We start from the raw sequence: 23,673 nt of genomic DNA on the forward strand, positions 1-23,673 counted from the left end.
CATCTAAAACTCCAGACGCCGTTTGCAGTCACTGTAAGTCATCTTCTCCCAGCGCAGGGGAGCAGTGAGGCCTTGAGGACAAGGCAGGTGTAAAATACTCGGTGATTAGTCAAAATAACAATCCTGAGGGTGAATCTCCCCGAGCCAAGTCGACCTTGAGGACCGGAGGAGGCCCAATGGGTGGCCAGACCACCTCAGGCAGGTGTCTCAGTGTCTGGGGGCCGCTGGGGCTGGAGGGTGTGGAGAGTAAGCACCTGCTCTCTCACAGTTGGGGGTCTAGACGAGACCCAGGTGTGGGCGGGGCTGGTTCCTCTGAGGCTGTGAGGCCCCCCTGCTCCCTCCTGCCGCTTCGCTGACGAGCCTGGGTGACCCTTGGCTCTAGGTGCGTCACGCAGATCTCTGTCTCCACGCTCACTGGCCTTTCCCCGTGCATCTGTGTCCCAACTCCCCTTCTATAAGGACGCCAGTCCTGTTGGGTTGGGACCCACCTGCTCCAGCACGATCTCATCTTAACCAATTTCATCTGCAATGACCCTGTTTCCAGATAAGGTCACATTCCAAGATACTAGAGGTTAGGACTTGAACACGTGAGTTCTGGGGACACCACCAGCCCGTAATGAGTACTCGCCATGGACAGGAAGACTGAGACAGTGACTGAAATTACTCAGCGCATCTGACACGTGACTTGTGGCTGTTCTGCAAGCTTGTAATTTGGAGAAAGAATTTCTCCGTGGCATCTGAACTACGGCAGATATTAGTGTGGTCAGAAGCTGTGAGTCCGTTAGCAAGTGTGTCACCGAACTGTCATTCACCTGGAGATCACAGCCTTGTGTCATCTGAAGTCTGGGTGGCAGAGAGCGTCCTGGAGTATAAAAGAAACGGTCCTGGATTTACTACTGCATCTCAGCAGGGGGCAGAGCAGGACCGGGGGGTCACAGACACAGAGGTCCCCCTTCTAGGTTCTCGGAATAAACGAAAAGGCCGTGGCCTTCAATTACTGATGAGACTCAGTTATTGACCACAAGTCGTGATGTCAGTCCTGAGACCTGATCGCTGAGGTCCAGGGTTCTGAGTATTAGAAACGCATTCCTGTAAGATGAGCAACTCCACGGGGAGAAGCTCCCTTTGGGGTCCGGCAGCTGGCGGCTCTGAACGTGCCAAGAAGCCTCTAGAAACGACAGGGGGTGTGAGGCATTGAGCTCACCAGGAAGATGGGACGCGAACCAAAGGCCACCCGGGAGCAGAGGGTCAGTGTGACGCGAGGATGGAGGCGGGGCTGGCGCTGCGCCCGAGTCACAGAACCAGGAATTCTGCAGCTGGGCAGAGGGGAGGCGGCCCCGAGGGTGTCCGGAAGGTCAGCCCAGCTCAGAGGCCAGAGAGGATGGGGCCTGGGTCTGCTGCTGGCCCACCGTGGCTTCCACATGGTCTCTATTAACTGCACACCAGAAAACCGAGCAGCACCGAGTCTGATTCCTAAGACCTGGGAGACGAGAAGCAGCAGCGAAGGGTGGGACGGAGTCAAGTCCCCAGGGGAAGCCCTGGCTCGGCTCTCACCCCCAGAAACGCGCAGATCCGGCCACCGAAGGCCTCAACGGCTGTGCCATTTTTAACATAAAAGTTCACCTTTCAATTTCCCAGTTTCCCCAGAGTTTGCTCTTGAGGGAGGGGAGAGAAATGAAGAATAAGGTTTTTATCCAGGGATGACCTTTTTTCTCTGAGAAGCCTTTGTAAGAACCTTTACTCCTCACGAAAGAGACTTTCAATACAATCATTTAATGTGACCAAGAATCCAATACCCCTGAATCTCCACCCACAGATGTTCGATACCCTCTAAAGTGTACGAACGGTCACCCCACTTTCATTATTCGGAGCAGAATGAAAGAGCCAGGAAGGCTAACACTTTGAACAAAGTAGCTCTGGAGATAGATGGGTTTGGACACCGGTGCTCTCTCCTGGCTTCAGAAAAATAAAAAGGCAGCATCATCAGCCGGGCCCATAGGAGTGGAAGTTGCTGAAAAGCGGGGACTTACCACCTGCAAACCACCGTCCAGGTGAGGCCTGCCAGGCCACAGACGAGCACGGCGCCCAGCACGATGGAGACCATGGACGCCCGCGGGAGCCGCCCAGAGTCTGGAGCAAGGACAGAGCCGGTCGGTGAGCCTGCAGGCTGAGGGCAGCGGCCAGTGTGCCCTCCCAAACCCCAGCCCAACCCCCAGCCGCCGCCCGAGCATCCCTGACCCTGGGAAACCAAGTTCCTCTGGGTAATTTTCCTTCCACAGACCTCCTTGCTCTTCCCCGTGGGCTGTCCATCCCCTGCTGTCTTTGCTGTACTTGGAGTTGAGCTCTGCTCTGTACTGAGCTCTCCTTTTCCTACTGCAGGAGCTTTAATAAAATGCCTTGCCATTTTAACAGGTCCCGGTGCATAATTCTTCCTCTACAGGAGCCGGAAGCCAAGTTATGATTCCTAGATTTGCAGCTGAGTGGCTGTGTGACCCTGAGCAAGTCACTTACCCTCTCTGTTCTGCACATGGGGATCAAACTTCGTGCTTCCCTCCCGGAGATAATTCACGGGGGGGTGAAACTAGCTGAGGGTCTGGAGCGAGCCCGCCCCGCCCAGGGTTTCCCAGCGGTCCTGTGTCTCAGACACGATCTAGCCTCAGGTACGAACCGGCTGGCTCCCTGCTCCCACCCAGCAACAGAGGCCGTGGTAGTGCGGACACACACGGCCGGAGGGTGACCCTTCAGTCACCCCTGCCTGTATGTCGACAGCCCCTCCCAGCCTGGATGCCGAGGGCCGTGGTCTCACCCACGCAGGTCCTGCCGTCCTCGCCGAGCACGTAGGGGTCGGTGCACTCGCACCGGAAGCTGCCCTTGGTGTTCTTGCACCGGGCGGACGCGTGGCACGGGGGTTCCGTCACGTCTTCACACTCGTTGACATCTGCACACATGACGTGAGGTCAGGGCCGGCCTCCTGCTCCCCTTCCCCACGAGGCCGGCCCCTCCCCGGCTCTGTCCCTTGTCCGGGAGGCAGAGGGACGTCACCCCACGTCGGGGCCGCGTCTCCTGGATCCCCGCACCTCTGAAAAGAGAACATCCCCTGATGCCCTGCGGACATTTCCCTCCCGCCCCACCTCTGCTCACAGTGGCCCCTCAGCCCCTCAGGGGTCAGCCCGGCCCGCGGCCACCCTCTGACCCGCCGGCCTGACTGCTTCTCCCGGCCCATCCACAGCGGCCGCCTCGGGCCCGCAACCCCTCCGGTGCTGGTGCCGGTCCAGACTCAGTTCTGCTCAGTTCAAATTCTGCCAGGTGCTGCGAGGGCCCGAGCGTGCGGCAGGTCCCCGGAGGTTCGGGCCACACAGCCCGGTGGGCCTCGCTCGGACGCGGGGACGTGGCCTCCCTGGAGGCCGCTGGCGCTTTCCACACTGAGTAGGACCCCACCCGGGCGGGACTCGGGAGCGGGTGGGAAGGAGGCGGGTGAGGATAGTGGGACCGAGTCCGCCCTCCCCAGGTGGACAGCTTCCGGCCACACGGCCCGCTCTGGGCCTGGACCTCCACCCCCCGCTGGGCGAACACGGGCCGTGCCGCCGGGAGCCGGGACCTGACACCAGGCCCGCAGAGCAGGTGGATGTGGCGAGTCCCCCGGACGAGGAGCGTGTGTGGCCCCCGTGGTCTCCTGTCGGAATCCAAAACCACGACCGGACCCCAGGTTCCCGTTTCCAAAGAACATGCTATCTTTTCTGGCCAGTTTCAGGGAAGCAGCAGCAGAATATGTCAAAAGAAGACATACGTCCTGAATACGTGCTGTACAACCACTTCACATTAGCAAACGTCACACACGTGTGTCCTCGTAGGTGGTCCTTGTTCTGAGGGAGTGAAGTGAACGTGGGCTCAGCCTCCGCTGCCGGCTGAGCCCCTCACTCCCTCCTGGACACAGGACTGCAGACAGGGTGCTTAAAACAAAGCGGGTTCCTTCTCTCCCGGCTCTGGAGGCCTGTGGTCCAGACGTGGCCCTGCGCTCACTCGGAGGGAAGCATCGTTCCCGGTCGCTCCCGGCTCCTGGGGCTGCGGCCGTCTCGGCTTCCTCGGCCTGTGCATCTCTCCCATCCTCCGTCCTCACGTGGCCGTCTTCCCTCTGTGCCTGTCCTCCTCCTAGAGGGACACCAGTCCTACTGGACCAGGGCCCACCCTGATGGCCTCATTTGAATTTGATTGCACCTGCAAAGACCCTATTCCTAATAAGGCCACATCTGAGGTCCTGAGGTTTAGGACTTCAACATACCTTTCTGGGGGACAGAATTCAACCCCCCTCACTCCATGGTCAGGTTCTTCCCATCAGAAGCCGGAGCGGGGACTGTAGGCTCCGGTGTCCTGGTCCGGGGAGCCCACCCAGAATGTGTGGCAGCCCCACACGGTGGTGAGGACCGTCTCAGGCCTGTGTGTCCCCAGATCCCACGTCAGTCTGCACCATGGCCGTGGCTCCCCCTGCCGGGACAGGTTACCTCCCAAGGGGAGCTGAAGACCACACCCCCGGGCCCAGCTACAAACATCTGCACGATGTTCCACTTCCCTAAGCACATCTGTCCCAACGGCAAACCTCACTCTCCCTGTAGGTGCAGAAACATTTATTTGTGTTCATTTATTACAGAACCTCTCGGCAATAACTGGAGCAAAAAGCCATGGACACGTTGCTTTTTATCCGTTCTGAATTCACGACTTTACAGCCCTCGAAAGAGACTCATTACACTCATTTGCTAATTTTTTTTTCAATGTGATGATTTTTGGGGCTAAGCAGGATTGGAGCTGAGAAGAGAGAACGCATCTCCTTAGATTTTGTGGATTAGATGCTCATTTCAGCTGTTGCTGCCCTTTCTGCAGCCGTGGACGTGCAGGTGGGCGATTCCGCTGAGGACGGGCTGCAGCCCTCTGTCACATCAATTCACAGTGGAAGCAAAATTCCCTCCCTGCTACATTCCAGAGCCATTTTTTTCTTGCAATTCTGGGCTTAGAAGCTTCTAGTAGAGGCATAGATGAGGCGAAAAATATCTGTGTAAAGGAGCGAGTGCATTTGTACCGGGGGTGGCCCTCATCCGGCTTCCTGCCATACACTTACTTTAAAGATGTTCTGCCCTAATTATCGATGTGTTCAGACAAAGACACGGGGCTGTATAAACAGTCAGCACCCTCCTCCCTGGTCCTAGCTCGCCGTGCCCACGTGACCGAGATTAAGGAGCTCCTGTCTCCATGGGACACTTACCAATGTCGAAATAAATAGGACCCACTGATGTTGAAAAGTGGGTTCTCACTATTCACATAGCTCTGTCACTCGCGTTTTTCCTTAGTGATGTACTGATACGTGCCTTGCACATGCTTTCAGGGAGCGGTTAGCTGTTAGTATGAAAAATTACGTTAGAAGAAGACAGGAGGTGGGGGAGAGGGCTGGGAGGTGGGAGGACGCTGGGCGTAGAAGAGCGATGCTGGCGTCGTTTGGAGCATGGCTAGAGCGCAGCAGACCTCCCTGGGGGAGACAGTCTGAGCTGGGAGTCGGAGCACATCCAGGGGCAGCGGGGGAGCCCGAGGCACTGACCCTCCTTTACTCTCCGGTTCTAAGCTTTTCTCCTTTTTTATTTGTACCTTGTGGACCCCTGTGAATAGAGCTTCGGGGTCATAAATAGCTAAAACAAATAGCCAGCATGAGGCAGCATAAAAGGTCCAGGGGTTTATTCAGTAAAGATGGAAGGCACACACGTGACGTTTATGCCTGGAACACGCAGGGCACTCACACCACCCAGGGCTCGTGTCCCTGTCCTGCCGACACCGGGGCCACAGCCCTGGGTAACACGGACGTGTCAATTGTGCACCAGCACTAAGTGGAAACAACACTAAACACTTCCAGATTTGTTGTACGTTTGCTCCTGCAGGATTGTCTACAGAACGTAACTATGGGAGCAATAAAAGCGGTGGTTGACGGAAATAACAGACGCATCCGGACGTCACCGCACGTCCCAACAGCTGGGCTCCTGCCATGTGAGGCTCCTGGGACGTGACTCTCTGGCAGGACTTGCCCGGCCTTCGCCTCGGCTCCGCCTCCTCCGAGTCCACCGTTGTTCACCACCAAACCCCAAAGAGATGTGTGAGACGCCCGCCTCGGCTCCAGCCCACGTCCTCCTGGTGCAGATCTGGGCGTGCGAAGGCTGCCTTAGCTGCTTAAGCAGGGTTTTCCAGCCCAGCGTGCTAGCTTTGGCCATAAATTCCCTCAAACCCTCAGTTTCTGACCTGATCAACTCCCTGTGCCATCCGCTCTTCTCCAAGCTGTGGCCTGGACGTCGCCCTGGAGCCCCTATTTCTTCGCCTCCTCGTCCTTCTCTCTCACCCGGAGGGAGCGGCCTGGACCTTCCTGAGCCTGGTGCCCCGGGCTGAGTCTTGAGGGTCTCCGGGGCTCCGGCCTCTCCTGGGCTCTTCCTGTATTCTTCAGAGTCTAGAGGCGGGTGTGGCCTCTGTAACTTTCCAGGACACATTTTGGAGTCCCCAGAATTGAAGTGAAAATTTTGTTACTGGGGTAAAGCACACGTAACATGAAATTTACCAGCTTAATGATTTGTCCGTGTGCCTTTTGGTCGCATTAAGTACCATCACACGGTCGTCAACTATGACCACCCTCCATCTCTGGAATTTTTTCATCTTCCCAAATCGAAACTGTAGAACTGAACAAGTTGGGCCTTGTTTTCATTTCTTGCAAACCAGCCCGATTCTTGCATGAGTCCGTCTCCTGCTCCTCTCGGGTCTTCCCAATGCAGCTTAGAGAGAAACGTGAGGGAGCTTCTCCCAGGGGACGAGGGAGGCTTCCTGCTTCTGCCTGCGTGGTCCCGGTTCCGGGTCCTCCCAGGTGGAGGACGACTGGGGCCCAGAGCAGGGAGGAGGGTGAGGTCTCCCCGGAAACGGGCCACCGCAGGTGGGGGGCCTGCTCTACTGATGCTTCCTGTGGAAACACTTCTGCTTCATTTGAGCATTGGCTCTGCAAGCTCCTTCCTACAAGCCTCCCTGAAGTTCTAGCCTCTTCCTCCTCCTGTCCTTCCCCGGTCACCCCGTGGGCATGTCGTGAGGTGACCGTCTTGGTGCTTCATTTTCTAGAAAGACATCGACTTAGGAACATGGGTCACTGGGGAGGGGATACTTTATTTCCATGCAGAGAGTTCCTGGAAGATAAGTATATTCGGAGACACCTTCGGTTGAATGACATTTGTGTATGTTTTTATTTGGGGTTTCCTTTCAGTTTTTCTTTAAATTGAAGGATAGTTGCTATACGGTATTATATATGTTACAGGTGTACAGTATAGTGATTCACAATTTTAAAGTTTATTTATTTTTAAAGGACATTTATTCTTAATTTATATTTGAAAAATGCAGACTCCAGGGTCAAGTCACGAAAAGACACCTGTTAAACGACTGACCTTTACAGACCGGAGGCTGGGAATCCCATCCTCGGCGGGTGCAGGCGATTTGCTCCGGCCCTTGGAGCTGGAATCCATGGCGACAGGAAAACACCAGCACACGCTTTCCAGACTCCTCACACAGCAGGAAGTCCCCGTCTTCCACTTTGTCCGGGAAGCCACAGGCATCCTCTGGGCCAGGTTGACAGGTACATACAGTCAATGCTGGACCCCTTCCTTTGCCCTCCTCTGGAGCTGCATCCCCTGATTGGCCTCCCAAGGGGCTCACGTCGGCAATCTCCTTCCCTCCAGGTGGGACACAGCACGGGCCCCTCTCAGCACTGACCCCCTGCAGCAAAGTCACGCCTCTAACCCTTCCCCACGTATCGGCCCTGACCGGGCTTCCCCACCCGCCCCGACGAAACTGCTTTAATTGAGAGCGACCACGGTCCTCACTGCCCAAGGCAGGCTGGATCTCAGCCCCTCTCCTCCTCTGACCACAACGGAGCTCACCGTCGGCCGACCCTCCCGAGGCTGGGACCCGAGACACAGTTGCCCCACTGGCAGGTGCAGGCCAGTGTGGTCCCCCGGAGGGGCCGAGGGGCTTCGCCTCAGACCCGCGCCTTCCCCACCGAGGAGGTCGCGCCCGGGACCCAGCAGGGCGGGGAGGCTCTTTCCTCCCCCCGAGAGGATTTGAAGCAGCTTCTCCCAGAAGCTGCGCTCCTGCCAGGAGACCCCGTCCTTGACCCTGTAGAAGAGATGCCCCCGTCCTTGACCCTGTAGAAGAGATGCCCCCGGTTCGCGGTTACCTGGAGGAGGGGCCTCCCTCCACGCGCCCAGGTTCATCCCCGGGATGCTGTCGCATGACTCGAACTCCTGGGGCCACGTCCCGACCCGGAAGGCATCGCGCGGCACGCGGGAGAGGCCGGTGTTGTCGCAGATGACGCGGGACAGAGAGTGCCGGCCCAGCTCCCGCCTCTGGGCTTCCGTGAACACCGCCTGGTTCTCCCACCAGAACCTCCAGGGGGACAGACGTGAGGACACGTGAGAGCCCGGTCCCTGCCACGCCGACCACTCCTGCCCGACCTCCGTGCCCACGCCCCGCGGCACCGGAGGCCGGGCGCGCCCCGGGGAGGAGAGAGGCCAGGACGGTGCTAGGAGGACCGTTCCTTCCGTTTAGGGACCCAGTCAACCCGCTCGGCTGCACTGATTGCCCCTGGGTGCCGAGCTGCCTCTACGACACGAGTGACGAGGACAGAGCCCAGCCTTCAGGAGGGCCCCGCGCCTGCCCTGCAGGATGTGCCCCGAGGCCCCCTCCCCGCAGGCTCTCCTCTGGCCCCATCGCCAGGGGATTCGGCTTCTGGGAACCCGTCTCACTCTCCTCCCAGGAGGCTGCATCGCTGACCAAGCCCACAGCTGCTGACGCGAGGCCCCGGAGCGCTGCTCCCCGCCACCCAAAGCCCCCTTCCTGCGCGGGGACGCCGTCAGCACCGAACGCCCCCTGCGTCCCCGCCCGCCGCGGGCGCCTACCGGTCCCCGTCCCTCAGCTTCCTCATCTGCTTTCCGATGATGCAGGCAAACAGCGGGCCAGTCCGCGCCCCGGGGAGGACTCTCTCGGCTAAGCCCCCGAGCCACACGTCAATGTTAGCCGGGTGCCCGTACAGGCCCAGGATCTTGTCAGCCACGCTCCCGTTGCTGCTGGTGGCTCTCAGGTCGGCCCGGGTCTCCAGCCTGGACAAGCCGCAGAATTCCCGCCACTCATTGTAACCTGTGCGGGGAGAGGGCCGAGGCCGCCCTACTCGGGATCCGGGCGCTCCACGTCCACCCCGCCAGCTGTGGGCCATCAAGACCTGGGGCTCTGGCCACAGGGTCCCCGCCGCAAACCCGCCTCGCAGCCCCACGGCCTGCAGACCTCACGGTCGGACTGTTCCAGCACGGGCGGCAGGGCCTTATTGAGAGTTTGTCCACAAACCAGCCAGGCATCATGCTTGGGGACAAGGCTGAACCCCACACACCCGAGTGGGTCACACTTTTACCCACTTCTCGTCTCTGCTGAGCAGTGACGCCAGGGCTCACCTGCCATATCCACGTTCCCACAGGAGCGGCCAGAGCACAGGCACCAGCACCCCTCCTTCCACACAGGTACACACACGCACAGACACACAGACATGCAGACACATGCGCAGACATACAGACACACACGCACAGACATACAGACACACACGCACAGACACACAGACATGCAGACACATGCGCAGACATACAGACACACACGCACAGACATACAGACACACACGCACAGACATACAGACACACGCACAGACACACAGACATACAGACACACGCGCAGACATACAGACACACACGCACAGACATACAGACACACGCACAGACACACAGACATACAGACACACGCGCAGACATACAGACACACACGCACAGACATACAGACACACGCACAGACATACAGACACACGCACAGACACACAGACATACAGACACATGCGCAGACATACAGACACACACGCACAGACATACAGACACACAGACACACGCACACACAGACATGTAGACATACAGACACACACAGACGTACAGACACACACACCGACATACAGACACACACACGCACAGACACACACACGCACAGACACACAGACATACAGACACATGCACAGACATACAGACACACACGCACAGACATACATACACACAGACACACACAAACACAGACATGTAGACATACAGACACACACACAGACACACAGACATACAGACACACGCACATACACACACAGAGACACGCACAGACACACAGACATACAGACACACACGCACACACACAGACATACAGACACACACGCACACACAGACACACACAGAGACACACACACACATACAGACACACAGGCACACACACATACAGACACATGCGCACACACAGACACACACAGAGGCACACACACAGACATAAAGACACACATGCACAGACATACACACACACAGACACACACGCACAGACATACACACACAGACACACGCACAGACACACAGACACACAGACACACACAGACACACACATACAGACACACACACAGACACACAGACATACAGACACACACAGAGACACACACACACATACGGACACACACGCACACACAGAGGCACACACACAGACATACACACATGCACAGACATACACACACACACACGCACAGACATACACACACAGACACACGCACAGACACACAGACATACAGACACACATGCACAGACATACACACACACAGACACACACGCACAGACATACACACACAGACACACACACAGACACACAGACATACAGACATACGCACAGACATACAGACATACACACACAGACACACACACGCACACAGGGAGAGCCGCAGAAAGGACCACGTCTGTCTGACTCTGGGGCTGCAGCTCCCTCCTCGTCTCTGCCGCCCCCAGGACCCGCCCAGCCCCGGCCGCTGGGGACTCAGCCTCCTCGTCCTCCTCCTCCCTGGTGTCCACCCTGACTGCGCACCCAGCCCCTCGGCCGTCTCTGGCTTTGCTGGGCCGCTGGTGCCCCCATCCTCCCCCTCCGCGTCCCATGCTCTCAGGGGCCACCTCCTCCAGACCCGCCATCCCTCCTCAGGGCGATGGTGCGTGAACCCTTGCCTTACGCGCCATCTGGGTCTGACCAGAACCTGGCCAAGGCTCCCCGTCATTTCCTCTCTGGTTATGTGCTCTGCCGTCCGCGGTCCTTTTGGCAAGACTGGGTCTCGTTTTATGCCCGGGGCCTCAAACACAGCAGACCCCCCACAGAAGTGCCGCATAAACGCGTGGACACAAGGAAACGCGTTACGACTGGGCCAGTTCCCCGCAGGGCACGGAGGCACCGGGACACAGAAAACTGGGGGTGGGGGGCTCGCGTTCAGACTAAACAGAACTAGAGGAAAGGATCCCCGATTTTCCAGTTAGAATGGGAGGGGCTACAGAGGCTTTAAAAGCCACTTCTCAGACGTTGGCAGTAGGTCTGAGACACGTTAGAACAGCAGCTAAGCTGGCAGCTCCCGCAGGAAAGGAAGCGGGGGGGCCCACCTGGCAGGCCGTGGTCCCGGCCCCTCTGCAGGTTGATGGCCGCCAGGTCCAGGGTCCCCGAGTCCGACAGCACAAAGAGCCCCTCTGTCAGCTCCGCGTTCATCAGCTGGTCCTGCACCTGCAGCTTGGCCGCTGTCGCCAGCAGGCCCCTCATGATGGGGTCCACACCACCTGGAAACAGCACAGGGGAGGGATGCGCTTTCTCAGGTGAGTCTTGGGGAAACAGGACAAGGTCTCAGATCGTCAACTACGCTGGTTCTGAACAGATGTCTCTCATAATCTCAGGAATTCACCTCCAGGGATTCCCAGGTTTCCTGGGCCCTTAGGGTGCTGCCTCGTGGTGGATTCGCCCCGTCAGGGCCCCGACGGGCCGGACCATGACGTGTGTCTGAAGGAAACCAGGATGGAGCCTCAGGGATGGAGGTTTTGTGCTTGTTTTTCAGCAGCAGGAACGTTACAGTTGAAGGAGGTGTTTGCTGAGTCTAAAGCCTAGATCAGTGAACAAGCCCCAGCCTGGCTGAGGGAGCCCAGGGCCGCCCCTGGGAATTCTGGAGGCTCAGAAACCCCAGAGAAAGCGTCTGATGACCAGGATCACTTTTTAAACCTCTTCGGATGCATCTATTTTCTCCATGCCCGCTGCTGACCCGAGCACCTCCGGCCAGCGGGCAGGTGACCGCACACCTGGCCCCCCCTCCCGAGCGTGGCCCAGGGGCGCGCACCTTCCTCAAGGAGCCGCCAGGGCCGGAAAAAGGCGTCCCGCAGCGGCAGGAGCCCCAGGCGCTCCTGGAAGCGGACGTCTAGCCGCCGCACCAGCGGGTGCACTGTGGCGTGTCCAAAGCGGAAGGCGGCCGTGGAGAACACGTTGGACACCGTAGGGTCCACGGCGGGGTCGTAGCCCCTGTAGGGGCCCACGTGCTGCCCGAAGGCCTCGGGGCCCAGGATCTTGGGGACGTAATCCCGCAGGGTGATGACCTGCAGAGAAAGGAGAGTGGGTGGGAGCCGGGGCAGGGGAGCCCCTGGCCGGATGCGGGGTCACAGTCAGAGCGATGCCGCGTTGGGGGGCTTCTTCCCGCACAAGCCTGGGGGCTGCTGCGTCTGCAGAGCTGTCACCGGGGGTCATGCCAGCTGGGGGCACAGGGAAGCAGGGGAGCAGGTACAGGAGCACCACCTATTCCAGATAAAGTCCTGAGCTCTCGGCTTTTACGGGGTTGTACAGGGCATGTCAGAGACGCCCCCAGACACCCTCCCGGCCAGGCCAGGCCACAGAAAATGCGGGGGACCCTCAGCGCGTGAAGACGAACCAGGGAGGCTGCCGCCCGCCGCACTCTTTTAGAAACATGAAAAAGTTTCTGTCCAACTATCAGCCCCCTTCACCTACGAGCCCTCCGTTAACACCAGGACCTAAAGCAAAAACAAGAAATCTAGTCCCTTCGCTGGGTTTGGGCACCAGAGGCTGAAGATTTAGACCAAGGTGAGTTGCAACCCCATACCCCCTGCTTCTCAGCTATGTGACTCTGAGAGGTTGACCTCTCTGAACCTGTTTCCTTTTCTGGAAAAACCCCTTCCTTTGAGTTTTTGTGAGAATAAAAAATATACATGGGTTTATATGTATTAGATACATGCTATTATATATAGACATTCTATCGAGTACATGTATATATTATATACTGTATGGCTTTATACGTATCAGACATATGGTATCATACGTAGACATTATACGGAGTAGATGCGTATATTGTATATAGTGTACACCTCCATGCATGGATAACTCCCTGCCCCCAGGTTTGAAGGAAATGATACACAACCTGAAGATCATATACGGTCGGAATGGCTTCCACGAGTTAAAATGTAAGCAGGGACCGAGATCCCTGCGTTATTCCTTTTTTCCCTTCTGAATTGTCTCCATCAACACTTGTTAGTTCTTTGTAAAAGCCAGAGAAATACGGCGGGAAGGGACCATCTGCAGTTTCAATGGGAAATGAATTCGTGCCGTGAGTTTTATAAATGAGTCTAAATTCCTACTTTCTGTTCCAGCCTTCAGTGACGCATGGCACCGTGTACAATGAGGGGACAGGCCCTGACCCTGGGGAGGTGCCTTTATATCAGAGGATGAAGTGAGAGGCACGGATACAATTGCTAATTTGACCAGGTCTCTGCAACAAAGGCTCAAATTGAACTCCTCTGAAAGGATTTTGGGTTTTTTTAAAAGGCTGTTCGGGAGGTTACAAGGCTAACTACACACCCAGGACGGTGATGGGCCCGGGGGCGGCCGGGTCAGTGGGCACCAGTGTGGCCTCAGGCTCTGCCTGTGCAGATCTGCTCCCGGCGGGTAACCTGCGGTGACAGCGACTTCCTCTCCTGTGAAACGACAGTAGCACCTGATTCCTTGATCTGTTCCTAGAGTTAAGTCAGAGAATGACACAGGCTGACGTGCCCTGTCAATGGTAAACCAGGTGCAATCACGGACCTTGTCATTTCTACTTGCCACGTGGTCCCAGGAGAATTTCACGCAAGGGTCTGCTTTTAGGTTCAATAGCATTTCTTTCAGCTGTAAAAATCAGGGTCAAACTGTCTTGATATTTAAGAGACTATTTTGGTCCATGAGCCACATCTAAATGAGGAATATAAACCAGTAGGGAAGATTCTATCCTAGAGGGAAAGGTCTTCCATTTCAGCTGCTGGGTGCAGGAAGGGAACGTGTACCGCTCTCAGAAACAACACGAAAGTAACAGCAGAGCATGTGCGTCCCTGTGGGCCATCCCTTCCAAACGACGGAGTGTGCCTTCTAAGTGCACAAGCCTCCAAGACCTGGGCTGACTGGAACGGGGGCCTGGCTGGGGTCTCTAAACCGAGGTGTCATCCCTGAGCTGGTTCACGGGTCCGAGCAAAGCACCCACGTGCCCGGCCGGCGTTCGAGCAGAGTCAGGACTTGATCACACAGAAGCAGCCGCCAGCTCACACCACCAGCCCGGGGCTGCAGCCGTGCCTTCTCCCCACCCCGGGAGGGGACCTGGCAGCGACTTCCATTCCCACCAGCATTCTTCTCCAATGCCTTCTGCCCCCAGCAGACGGGAGATCATCTCTCTTCTCCGCCAGGGACGCGAGACAACTTCCAACTCAAGTGGGAAGCGTTTAGTGGTGGCTCCTCCCCCGCTCCCCTAACTCAGGCTCGACCTGTGACCCCGGAGGACGCAGGGGCTGCCGTCACAGGCTGGCAAGGCTCCTCTCGCCCCCGAAGCAGCTACTTCAGAGAGCGGAGGGCGCCCTCCAGTCCAGCCCACACGTCTTCCCTGCTCGACCTTGGAGCACAGCCCCCATCACCAGTCTCTCGCGATCTGATCTGAAATGCGACTGGAAGTGATTTTGCCGAAATGCCTGGACCTCTCCCCAGGGTGAGGGCTGCAGTCCTGTTTCACTCTGATCGGCGGGGCCCTAACCCTCCTTTGGAATTGCCAGGCCAATGCTGAAAACCCTCCCGGCGGTTCCTCACCCGCCGCGGTCCAGCGAAGCGCTCCTCCCTGCCCCTCCCTCCCGCTTCTCAGGGCCATGGTCGTACTTATTATCTCACTATATGAGAAGCACAGGAGCCACATGACGTTATTTCCAGGCCAGCAGGGGTTCTCGGAATTCTCGAATGCAACCACCTCTAATGTATGAGTCTAGGGCCGCGTGCACCCAGATAACCGCCCCCCCCACCATCCCCACGGTGGTCGTGGAGCCTCTTCTCCGGGAGGGTCCACATGGATCTGAGACCCAGCCACTCAGCTCAGGCCCCTGCGCCGACTGAGTTCTTGTGCGTTTAAAGAAAGTTTAAGCAACATCCCGGCTCCCGGGGAGACAGCAGGGCAGGACTTCGGGGATTGTTCCTGGGATCTGGTCTTCACTCATGAATTCACATTGTGAAGCACCTCTTAGAGCCAGGCTGGGTCCAGGTGCTGGGAAGTCTCCCTGGACTCCTTCTCTGTCTCCCTGGAGCTTACATTCGGGGGAGGGGCACAGACGGAACCAAAACAAAACATAGCTGGGTGGTGACAACAACTCGGAAAGAGGCATGATCCCGGGACTTATTTCACCAGTGAGCCTGCTGAGGGAGAAGGATGGCTCGGAAGTGGGGACCTCATCCTAACGCCTCCCGACTGGCCAGGCCACTCTGTTCAAGGGGGTCAGGTGAGGGCTGACGGATGAGGTCCTTGATTGTTACTTAAAACCATCACAAGACTCCTGGCCATGCTGCACTCAAATTCCCCCTTCACAAATTCCTGTGCCTTTCTTTTTTTATCAGTCCTGTGTGTTCACATCTGTCAGCTCGTTTACACTAAGCTGCAGTGTTCATCCAGGCAGCAGGCAGACTGTGTGTCAGATGCCCGGTTTATAGTCTACCTGTCTACCTACCGCACCATACACACACATGCATGCACACACACACACACTCCACAAGCCCACTCATCCAGGGCCAGGGCTCACCCAAAGCACCCTGGTATTAAAACACTGACATCCTTCCTCGACGGGTGAAGAATCACAACCTCCCAACTGCTGCCCAGACTCTCCTGGATCACGTCCGAGTCCCCCAACCCACCAACATCTATGGGGTGGCGCCGGGCACAGCAGGGCTCTGTAGCCTCTGCTCTAACTCCTGGGTGCCTGGGCCACAGGGGACCAAAGGTGGGCAAGGGACAGGCAGTGCCTGGGGACGGCCCAGCCCATCATGTGGTCCCTGTGAGAACTTGGACAAGACCCAACTTCCTCTTTTGTAAAACAGGACTTACAGGGTCACTGAGGGGATGAAGGGATGCTATCAAGGGCCTGCTGTAGCGCCCAGATCAGAGACACATGACTAGCAACCACTGGTTTAAAACAAGGCACTCCACCTTCATAACAGCCCTGTGAGACCAGTGGACTTAGTAAGGTTATTTGACGGACATAAGTAGTTTTTCCAACATCGCTCCATTATAACTGGCCAACTTGACACTCCACCCAGTATCCTCTGAGTCAAGATTAAAAATATCATAATAAATCCTTACTTTAACTTGCTAATTTGCAAATCTCATACAGATTGTTTTTCTTTTCATTCCCTCCAAAGTATCACAATACCAAAATCACTGGTGGACACCCATCTGAAAGGGTCGCCCTGAGGATTACATGAGTTAGAACCCTCAGAGCACTTAGAATGGTCTGGATATCAGGGGAAGACCGGAGGGGCCGTGCCTGTTACTACTGTGTCAGTCTCCTGGTGGGATAATCACCGCCAGCCCCTGGGCAGCCGGGCAGCTCCCACGGGAGCGCCAGGGACCCAGTGCTTCAGAAGGGAGCGGGGTTAATCTCCATGCGCGCCGTCCACCCGCAAGGCTCTGAGCACCCAGGCGCGGGGCCCACCAGACCCCTGCACGCACCCCCGCGGGGCCCCTGCGCGCACCTGGTGCAGGGCGCCCACCACCTTGCGCGCCTCCTGGTAGGCGGTGTCCGCGCTCCAGTGCGCGTTGAGGGCCTTGAGCGCGGCGGCCAGGCGGTTGTGCTCGCGCAGCCACAGCGTGTGCAGGGCCGCCAGCGCGGGGACCTCGCTGGCGCGGCCGTCCCCCGCCAGGAAGCAGGGCGCGCGGGCCCCGGGGGCGCCGGGCCGGGCCGCGCAGGCCGGGGGCGCGGGCGGCGGCGCGAAGGGCAGGAAGGCGCGGCCGGCGTCCCGGAAGCGCGCGTTGACGCGCAGCAGCCCCTCGGCGCTGGTCCAGTTCCGCAGCCGCAGCTCCGAGGCCGGGGAGCTGCCGTACACGGTGGACGCGTCCAGGAACGAGGTCAGCCCGTTCATCTGCTGGCGCGGGTTCGCCCGGGACACGTTGCCGAAGAAGGCGCCTTGGGTCCCGGAGCCGCAGGTGGGTGACGAGCGGTAAAAGGGCAGACAGGCGGTGCCCGCGGCCGGCGACGCGTTGGCCTGGAGCTGCGGGAAGGGCACGGCGGGTCAGCCCGGGTCCTGGGCCCCCTCCTCCGAGACGCTAGGCGCTCCGGGCCGCCCACCTCCCGCCAGCACCGGCCTCCCTCTGCCAGCGCCCCAGGGGCCCCATCCGCTCTTCTGCGGGCAGCCCTCCCTCCTCCCAGGGTCTGGGCGATTAGACCGGTCGGAATTCCCTTTGCTCTGACTGATGCAGCCGTGCGGTGGCGCCCACTTCCCCCGTCCCCCCAGGTCTTCCTTTTGGTGTGTTCTGCCTTGCCTGGGGGGCCACCTCTGCGGGTGCCAGGGGTTTATAGTCTACCTGTCTACCTACCGCGCCATACACACACATGCATGCACACACACACACACACACTCCACAAGCCCACTCATCCAGGGCCGGGGCTCACCCAAAGCACCCTGGTATTAAAACACTGACGTCAGCTTCCCACCAGGCAGCTCCTCCTCCCTGTCCGGCCTTCCTAGCTCAGGGCGCCACATGCGCGATCGCTCGCTGCTCAGCCAAGGTTTCTGGAATCAACGTGAGTGAGGACCCCAGCCCCAAGCAATCTTTTCTCCTAGGTAGAAAATGCCCCTTGCCAGCCTTGGAAATATTTTCTTAGGAGGAGTAATTAAAAACCCTACCTGTATACCTCTTCCCTTGCAGGTCGGAGGGAAAACCAGAACAATATTAACAGACAACAGTTCTGCAATCTCTGTCAAAAGTCCACGGCGCCTGCTCTGAATCTAGCGCTTGTATCCCCAGTGGTTTGTCTGTTAGGCATGCACGTGTGGCCAAGATTCAGGTCAGAGTGTGTTCTCTGCTTCGCTATTTGTGACGGCGTAACAACAGCAGCAAAACTGGAGACAACTCCGGTGCTCATGAGTAAGGAGGTTTGGTTAAGTCAGTCATAATGCAAACACAGTGGGGTAGGGAGGGTCATAACAACCCAGCCTCTGTCCGTTTGATGAGCCGGAGAGAAGTGTAAGAACTATTGCCAAGTGACCCGTACCGGGTTCAGGACGTGCGCATAGTAGGACACAAAAACTGTAAGGTATAAGCACACACACACATGTAATCTTCTACACATATATGTGCAGGTAACTTCTGGCAGGGAACACAGGAAATTCATAACAGCTGTTACCCCCTGGAGACAGGACCAAAAGTGACTTGTGTCTGAGTTTTGAAGACGGCACAGTAAAAATGAGGCAGTTTGAAAATTCTACCTGTATGGGAAAACACGGGCTTCGCTTCTCACAGGTCTGCTGGCAGTCGGCCCCGCCCCCGAAGGCAGCGAGGCTGGCGCTCTGCGGCGTGAAGGCCATGTCGTGGTCAATGTACTGTCCCCACGCCACCAGGAGGTCAGAGTACTGGCCGTCCTCCGTCACAGCCTCGTTGGAAACTTGGATGACTTGCCTGCTCACCTCCCGGACCTGGGCGGACAGAGCAGCCGTCACGTGCGGGAGGCCGTCCTGCAGGGCCGGGGGAAGCAGACGCCTGGGGTGGGGTTAGCCCGGGGGCTCAGGGCGCCGCGCCCGTTCACAGGACGCTGGCACTCCTGGGGCAGGATGGGGTCCCTGGAGGCCCCCCGGCTCTCCTCCCCGACATGCACGGGTGGTGATTTAGGGCTGAGTGTAGTTTCCTCACTTGTAAATAAACATAAAAATGCTGACCTCTCAGGACTGTCGTGGGGATTAAACTGAGTCATCTAGTGATTAGTGCCATTTAGTCCTCGACCTAGAGGGCAGGGCCTGGGGCCCAGGGGCAGAGCCCTGAGCCCGGAGGGTTGTTCCCAGGCCTTGAGGCCCGGTGGCGTTTGCCTGGCCTGAGTCAGAATTGTTTGGGATCAGTGACTTCTTTTCTCCTTTCCATTTTTTTTGTTTCTGAACCAGGACGTCTACAGCTGTTATCCCGTGCCCGTCCCACCACTGCATTTTGGGGGCAGGCTTGCTTTCTGGTTTCATAGGCCCCAAAGGAGGGGAGTTTTGCCCCAGGAGGGGTCACACCCAGAGCTTCCCCATCCCTGACTCAGATTATTCAGAGGATGAGATTTGGGCGTCTGAGAATGGCGAGATTTAGATCAGGTTTGGGATTTTGAGTTGATGTTGCAGTGGGCTGAGACTCTGGGGGGCCTTGGGATGGGGTAGATGCAGTTTGCGTGTGGAATGGATATGACTTCTGGGGTCAGAGGGTGGACGGGTAGGCAGGGTAATGGCCCCTGAAGATGTCCATTCCCCCGTCCCTGGAGCCTGTGAATACATTGCATGGCAAAGGAGACTCGGCAGATGTGGTTACTTTAAGGACCTCGAGATGGGGGCGAGCCTGGATTCCCAAGGGGGTCTGATCTAACCACGTGGGTCCTTAGACTCTGAGACCTTCCTTGACTCAGGGGAGATGTAACTTCAGAGAAGAGTCGCAGAGAGACGCAGCCTTGCTGGCTTGGGGAGGGGGGATAAGCCGAGGAATGTGAGTGGCTCCCCGCTGGTTTATTCACTGAAGCGAGCAGTCGAATTGGGGACAGATGACCCATTTTTGGACCCAAGTGATCAGTAGATCAGGTATGGGTTTGTTTGGCAAATGACTTGCCTCTGGGAGTATGTAGCGATTATCATCTTTGCCACTTAAATGAGTGAATTAATCAATTGTAAGTGTCTTTGAACCTGTCTAGTCTTGTACCTATTTGTAAAGAGTCGAAAGCTGGACGAAGCTTAACTCTGTGTTGTTCCACTCACTGGCTGAGTGGTGCTGGTCTGTCAGAGCCAAGTTCCCGAGCTATACGGTGAGGAGCCCTTCTCCACCCCACAGGGGCCGGGAGGCCCATCATATAGGCGCCCGCGCAGGGGCCTGCCCTGTTGAGCGAGATCTCCTCAAAGCCTGCCTCCTTCCAGGGTGAGGGGAGGTTTGCTCCGTTCCGGGAAACCGGCTCCAGCCCCGTTCAGCGGCACTCACCGGGGGCAGGGGGAACCCGTTGTACCGGAGGCGTGGGTTCCAGCCTCTGGGTTCGCTGATGCCGTCCTCATAGGCGGGGGGCAGCCACCTGGCCAGGGCTGTGTTGGCGGCTCCCCGCCTAGGGTGGTCTCTGTGGAGACAGCGGGGCTCCGTGTTTGAGTCGAGGAGGGACGAAGCAGCAGGGCCGATGCAGTGAACTGTCCCCAGGGGCACGGTGGAGCGGCGCCCCTGGGGTGACTGTAGGGGGTGAAGCCCTCTGTCCAGTGGGGACCACACGCCCCCGTGGTGCTGAGACGCTTCCCGGGCTGTAAGGGCGCAGGTGGTCTCGAGGGAGCTGACTCCCAAAGCCCGCATGCACGTGCCCCCCCCCTCAGCACCTGAACCTGGGGCGCCCTGTCCGTCCCTGTGTCTCCCACCTTCACTGCCCAGTTTCCCTGCGTTTCCTCTGAAGGCTGCGTCTCACTCGGGAGCTCGCCGTGGGCACCTCCCTGGGGCTCCAGACAGAGTCACGCCTGAAACCCCGCCGTGCTGAACGTGCTCCCGTCAAAGCTCCTACAACCACCTGGGCAGGATGCCCTTTCCTATCGCCTGTATTTACCTTTAGGACAAAGTTTCTGCTAGAAAGTGGAATCTTTGGAACTTGCTGAAATGTCCTAAATTCAGAAGTGAGATGGTTGTGTAAATACATTTGTTTGAATCAGAAATAAGTCAAGCTTTTTCTGAGAGAAAGTATCAACAAGTCTCACTTGGTTCACGGATTTGACAGAGAGCATGGACTCAGCCAATTAAGGTAAATGGGAATGTTTTCCATAAACAGACTGATCTGCAGTTTCATTCTATTGGTCAAAATATATTTTGACAAAAATATAAAGTGCATGATGAGGCAAAGTTGTGTCTAATGATATTTTGATTTTACAGACTACTTTCGAGCATGACTTTTGAGTCATGCAGGTGCCTCTAAGTCAAAGGGACCGGTATCAATAAGAATCAGTGTGTCCCAGAAATGTTTCCAGCAATGAGGAAATGAGAGACAAATGATTGGTAACTAGTCCTTGTGCAAATCACATATGAATAGTAAATATATACGTATGTGATCACATACGTAAATGTATAAAATAAATACATGACTATGTAACATTTAGAAAATACAAGAATAAAATGCCTAGAGAGCATACGTAAAAGTAAAGGACTATGTAAAAGGAGAAAGTAAAATACTTTAATCATAAAATATCCTACATTTAGAAAAAGACCATCAGACAAATTAGAATGGAAATGTTAGTTCAAAGACAAAAGAAAAAAAGGGGAATTTTCTGTTAGAGAAAAATTTGTTCTGTTTTTTAAAAATGGATTATTTGGGTACAAAATTCTTGTGGCATCCAAGGTCCCTCGGCCTTTATCAACACATCCCTATGGCAATAATAGCCATGGGGGTGTTTGTTTGGTGGCTGCAGAATCTTCCAAAAAGAAAGGAGTGAGGCTGGAGTTTGCAGGTGGACAGGAGACAACTTTGCTGGGCTCTTTGAGGTCACATAGCAAAAGCATTTGAATTGGAAAAGATTGGGATCTAGGCTTTCTAATATTCTTTCCTGCATCTGATGTGTGGACACTCAGAACATTTAGGGAGTGAAGTCTACAAGAATCATGGCAAGCTAAAGGATTTTTAAAACTTTTAAAGTATTTGTAAATATAAATATTGAAGAATTAGTTGGTTTGTTTTGACACTAAATTATTACACCATTTGAGACATAACGTCCACCCATCGTTCTTCTATAAATGGGACTGGTTTGGATGCTCTGCCCAGAAGTAAAGGAACCATGGGCTGCTGAGAACTTTCTAAGCTCTTGTTTGAGGCAAGAGCCCACAGTTAAGGCCGGGACACCCCAGGGCTCCTGACGCTGGAGAAAAGGGACTTTCTTGCTTCTGTGGCTCCTCCCAGCCCTGCCGCTGTGTCCGGGGCCACTCAGGAGTGATGAGTAGCAGTAGGTGATGATGGTTACTTCTGCATGTCTGAAGGGACAGGAAATGGGGATAATTCTAGTTGTAATACTCCGTTGGTCTCCAGCACAACCAAAGTGGCTTAATTTGCAAAACCGTATGGGACAGTAGTGCATTTAATCAGCTGCAGTCAGTCAGGTTTAATGCAGCGTTCTGGTCTGTTACGATTGGCTTGTCTTTATCGAAATTCCATAAAGTGCGGCTCTTTCACTCAATTAAGAATAACGAGAATGTTAATTTAACTGCTCAGGGGATTGGTTTTGTTTTTTTGTTTGTGCTTTTTGCTGATTGACTGTCCTGTTTCAGCAGCTCCCGGGACATCACACGGTTTCTGTGACCGTCTCACCCTCTGGTCGGGTCAGAGCCCAGCCTGCTGGGCAGGACCCAGGGGCACCATGTGGGGGCCTCGCAGCCACCAGGCGGGCCCCCTCCAGGCTTCCGGCATCGCTCTCGGATGCTGCTAGGCTGGAACAGAAGACCCGCGGCGGCCCCAGGGGGTCAGCTTTCACCAGCACGTGGTTCCTTTAGTAGATCTGGATTGATGAGCACGCTGGAAATGGTCGCAAAGCTGACAGCAAGCAGGTGATGCGTCTCTGGAGGAGAGTTTCACGAGGGGGACAGGTGTCTGCTCCCCCCGCGGCTCCGTGTTACTGGGATTGGCTTGAAACACCAGCTCTTCTGTCTCAGACACCAGGCAGCTGAAAATCTGCTCTGGGGGCTATTTTTATAACAAGTGGATGTGTGAACGTTTGAGTTTGGTGTGGGCAGGTTTTGAACTAGCAAGTCTGAGCCTGCAGAGAGGATCGGCCACCTTGGGGCCGATACTCAGCAGCCCTTGTGTCTCATTTATAAAACAGTTAGCGAGGCTTCAAGGTGGTATCACTGGAGTTTTCTGAGCAGGTATGTTATGCTTGAGGCAGAAAAAAAAAGTATGAAGTCCCTGCTGGTCCTTTGGATCTAGTTGCTGTAAATACTGTGACACGAGATTCAATCGTCATCACGGAAGGAAAGAAAGGGACTCGGCCTCCACCCACAGCTCCCTGGAAGGTGCGTCCCCCAGAGCCCATCAGCAGGGGGCATTGGCTGCCCCCTGCTCGGCGGTGGGGCAGAGAGCGGAGCCGGGAGGGGGGCCGTGGGCAGAGGAGACCCCTGACCCTGGTCCTGCCGTCCATGACCCCACATCCACCTGCAAGTACAGTTTCCCCGGAACACGGCACATGGGGCTGTGGGGGTGCCGGGGGCCCAGAGGTGGTTGGGGTCTCCTGGAATGTTTGGGG

General features: G+C 56.4%; 1 protein-coding gene across 1 annotated transcript in view; it reads right to left on the reverse strand.

Annotated features, from left to right (window-relative positions):
* The window catches only part of TPO (thyroid peroxidase), a 41,487-nt gene that overhangs the window by 3,941 nt on the left and 13,873 nt on the right, over positions 1–23,673 (reverse strand). The window contains exons 6-15 of the mRNA XM_036872601.1: positions 20,402–20,531; positions 18,679–18,885; positions 16,945–17,460; positions 12,251–12,503; positions 11,532–11,702; positions 8,958–9,195; positions 8,237–8,445; positions 7,449–7,619; positions 2,807–2,938; positions 2,031–2,130 (exon numbers count right to left, since the gene is read on the reverse strand). Coding sequence (XP_036728496.1) covers positions 2,031–2,130; positions 2,807–2,938; positions 7,449–7,619; positions 8,237–8,445; positions 8,958–9,195; positions 11,532–11,702; positions 12,251–12,503; positions 16,945–17,460; positions 18,679–18,885; positions 20,402–20,531 — 2,127 coding nt within the window. The remainder of the gene's footprint in view (positions 1–2,030; positions 2,131–2,806; positions 2,939–7,448; positions 7,620–8,236; positions 8,446–8,957; positions 9,196–11,531; positions 11,703–12,250; positions 12,504–16,944; positions 17,461–18,678; positions 18,886–20,401; positions 20,532–23,673) is intronic.

Source organism: Balaenoptera musculus, chromosome 13 (assembly GCF_009873245.2).
Source record: "Balaenoptera musculus isolate JJ_BM4_2016_0621 chromosome 13, mBalMus1.pri.v3, whole genome shotgun sequence".
Lineage (NCBI taxonomy): Eukaryota > Metazoa > Chordata > Mammalia > Artiodactyla > Balaenopteridae > Balaenoptera > Balaenoptera musculus.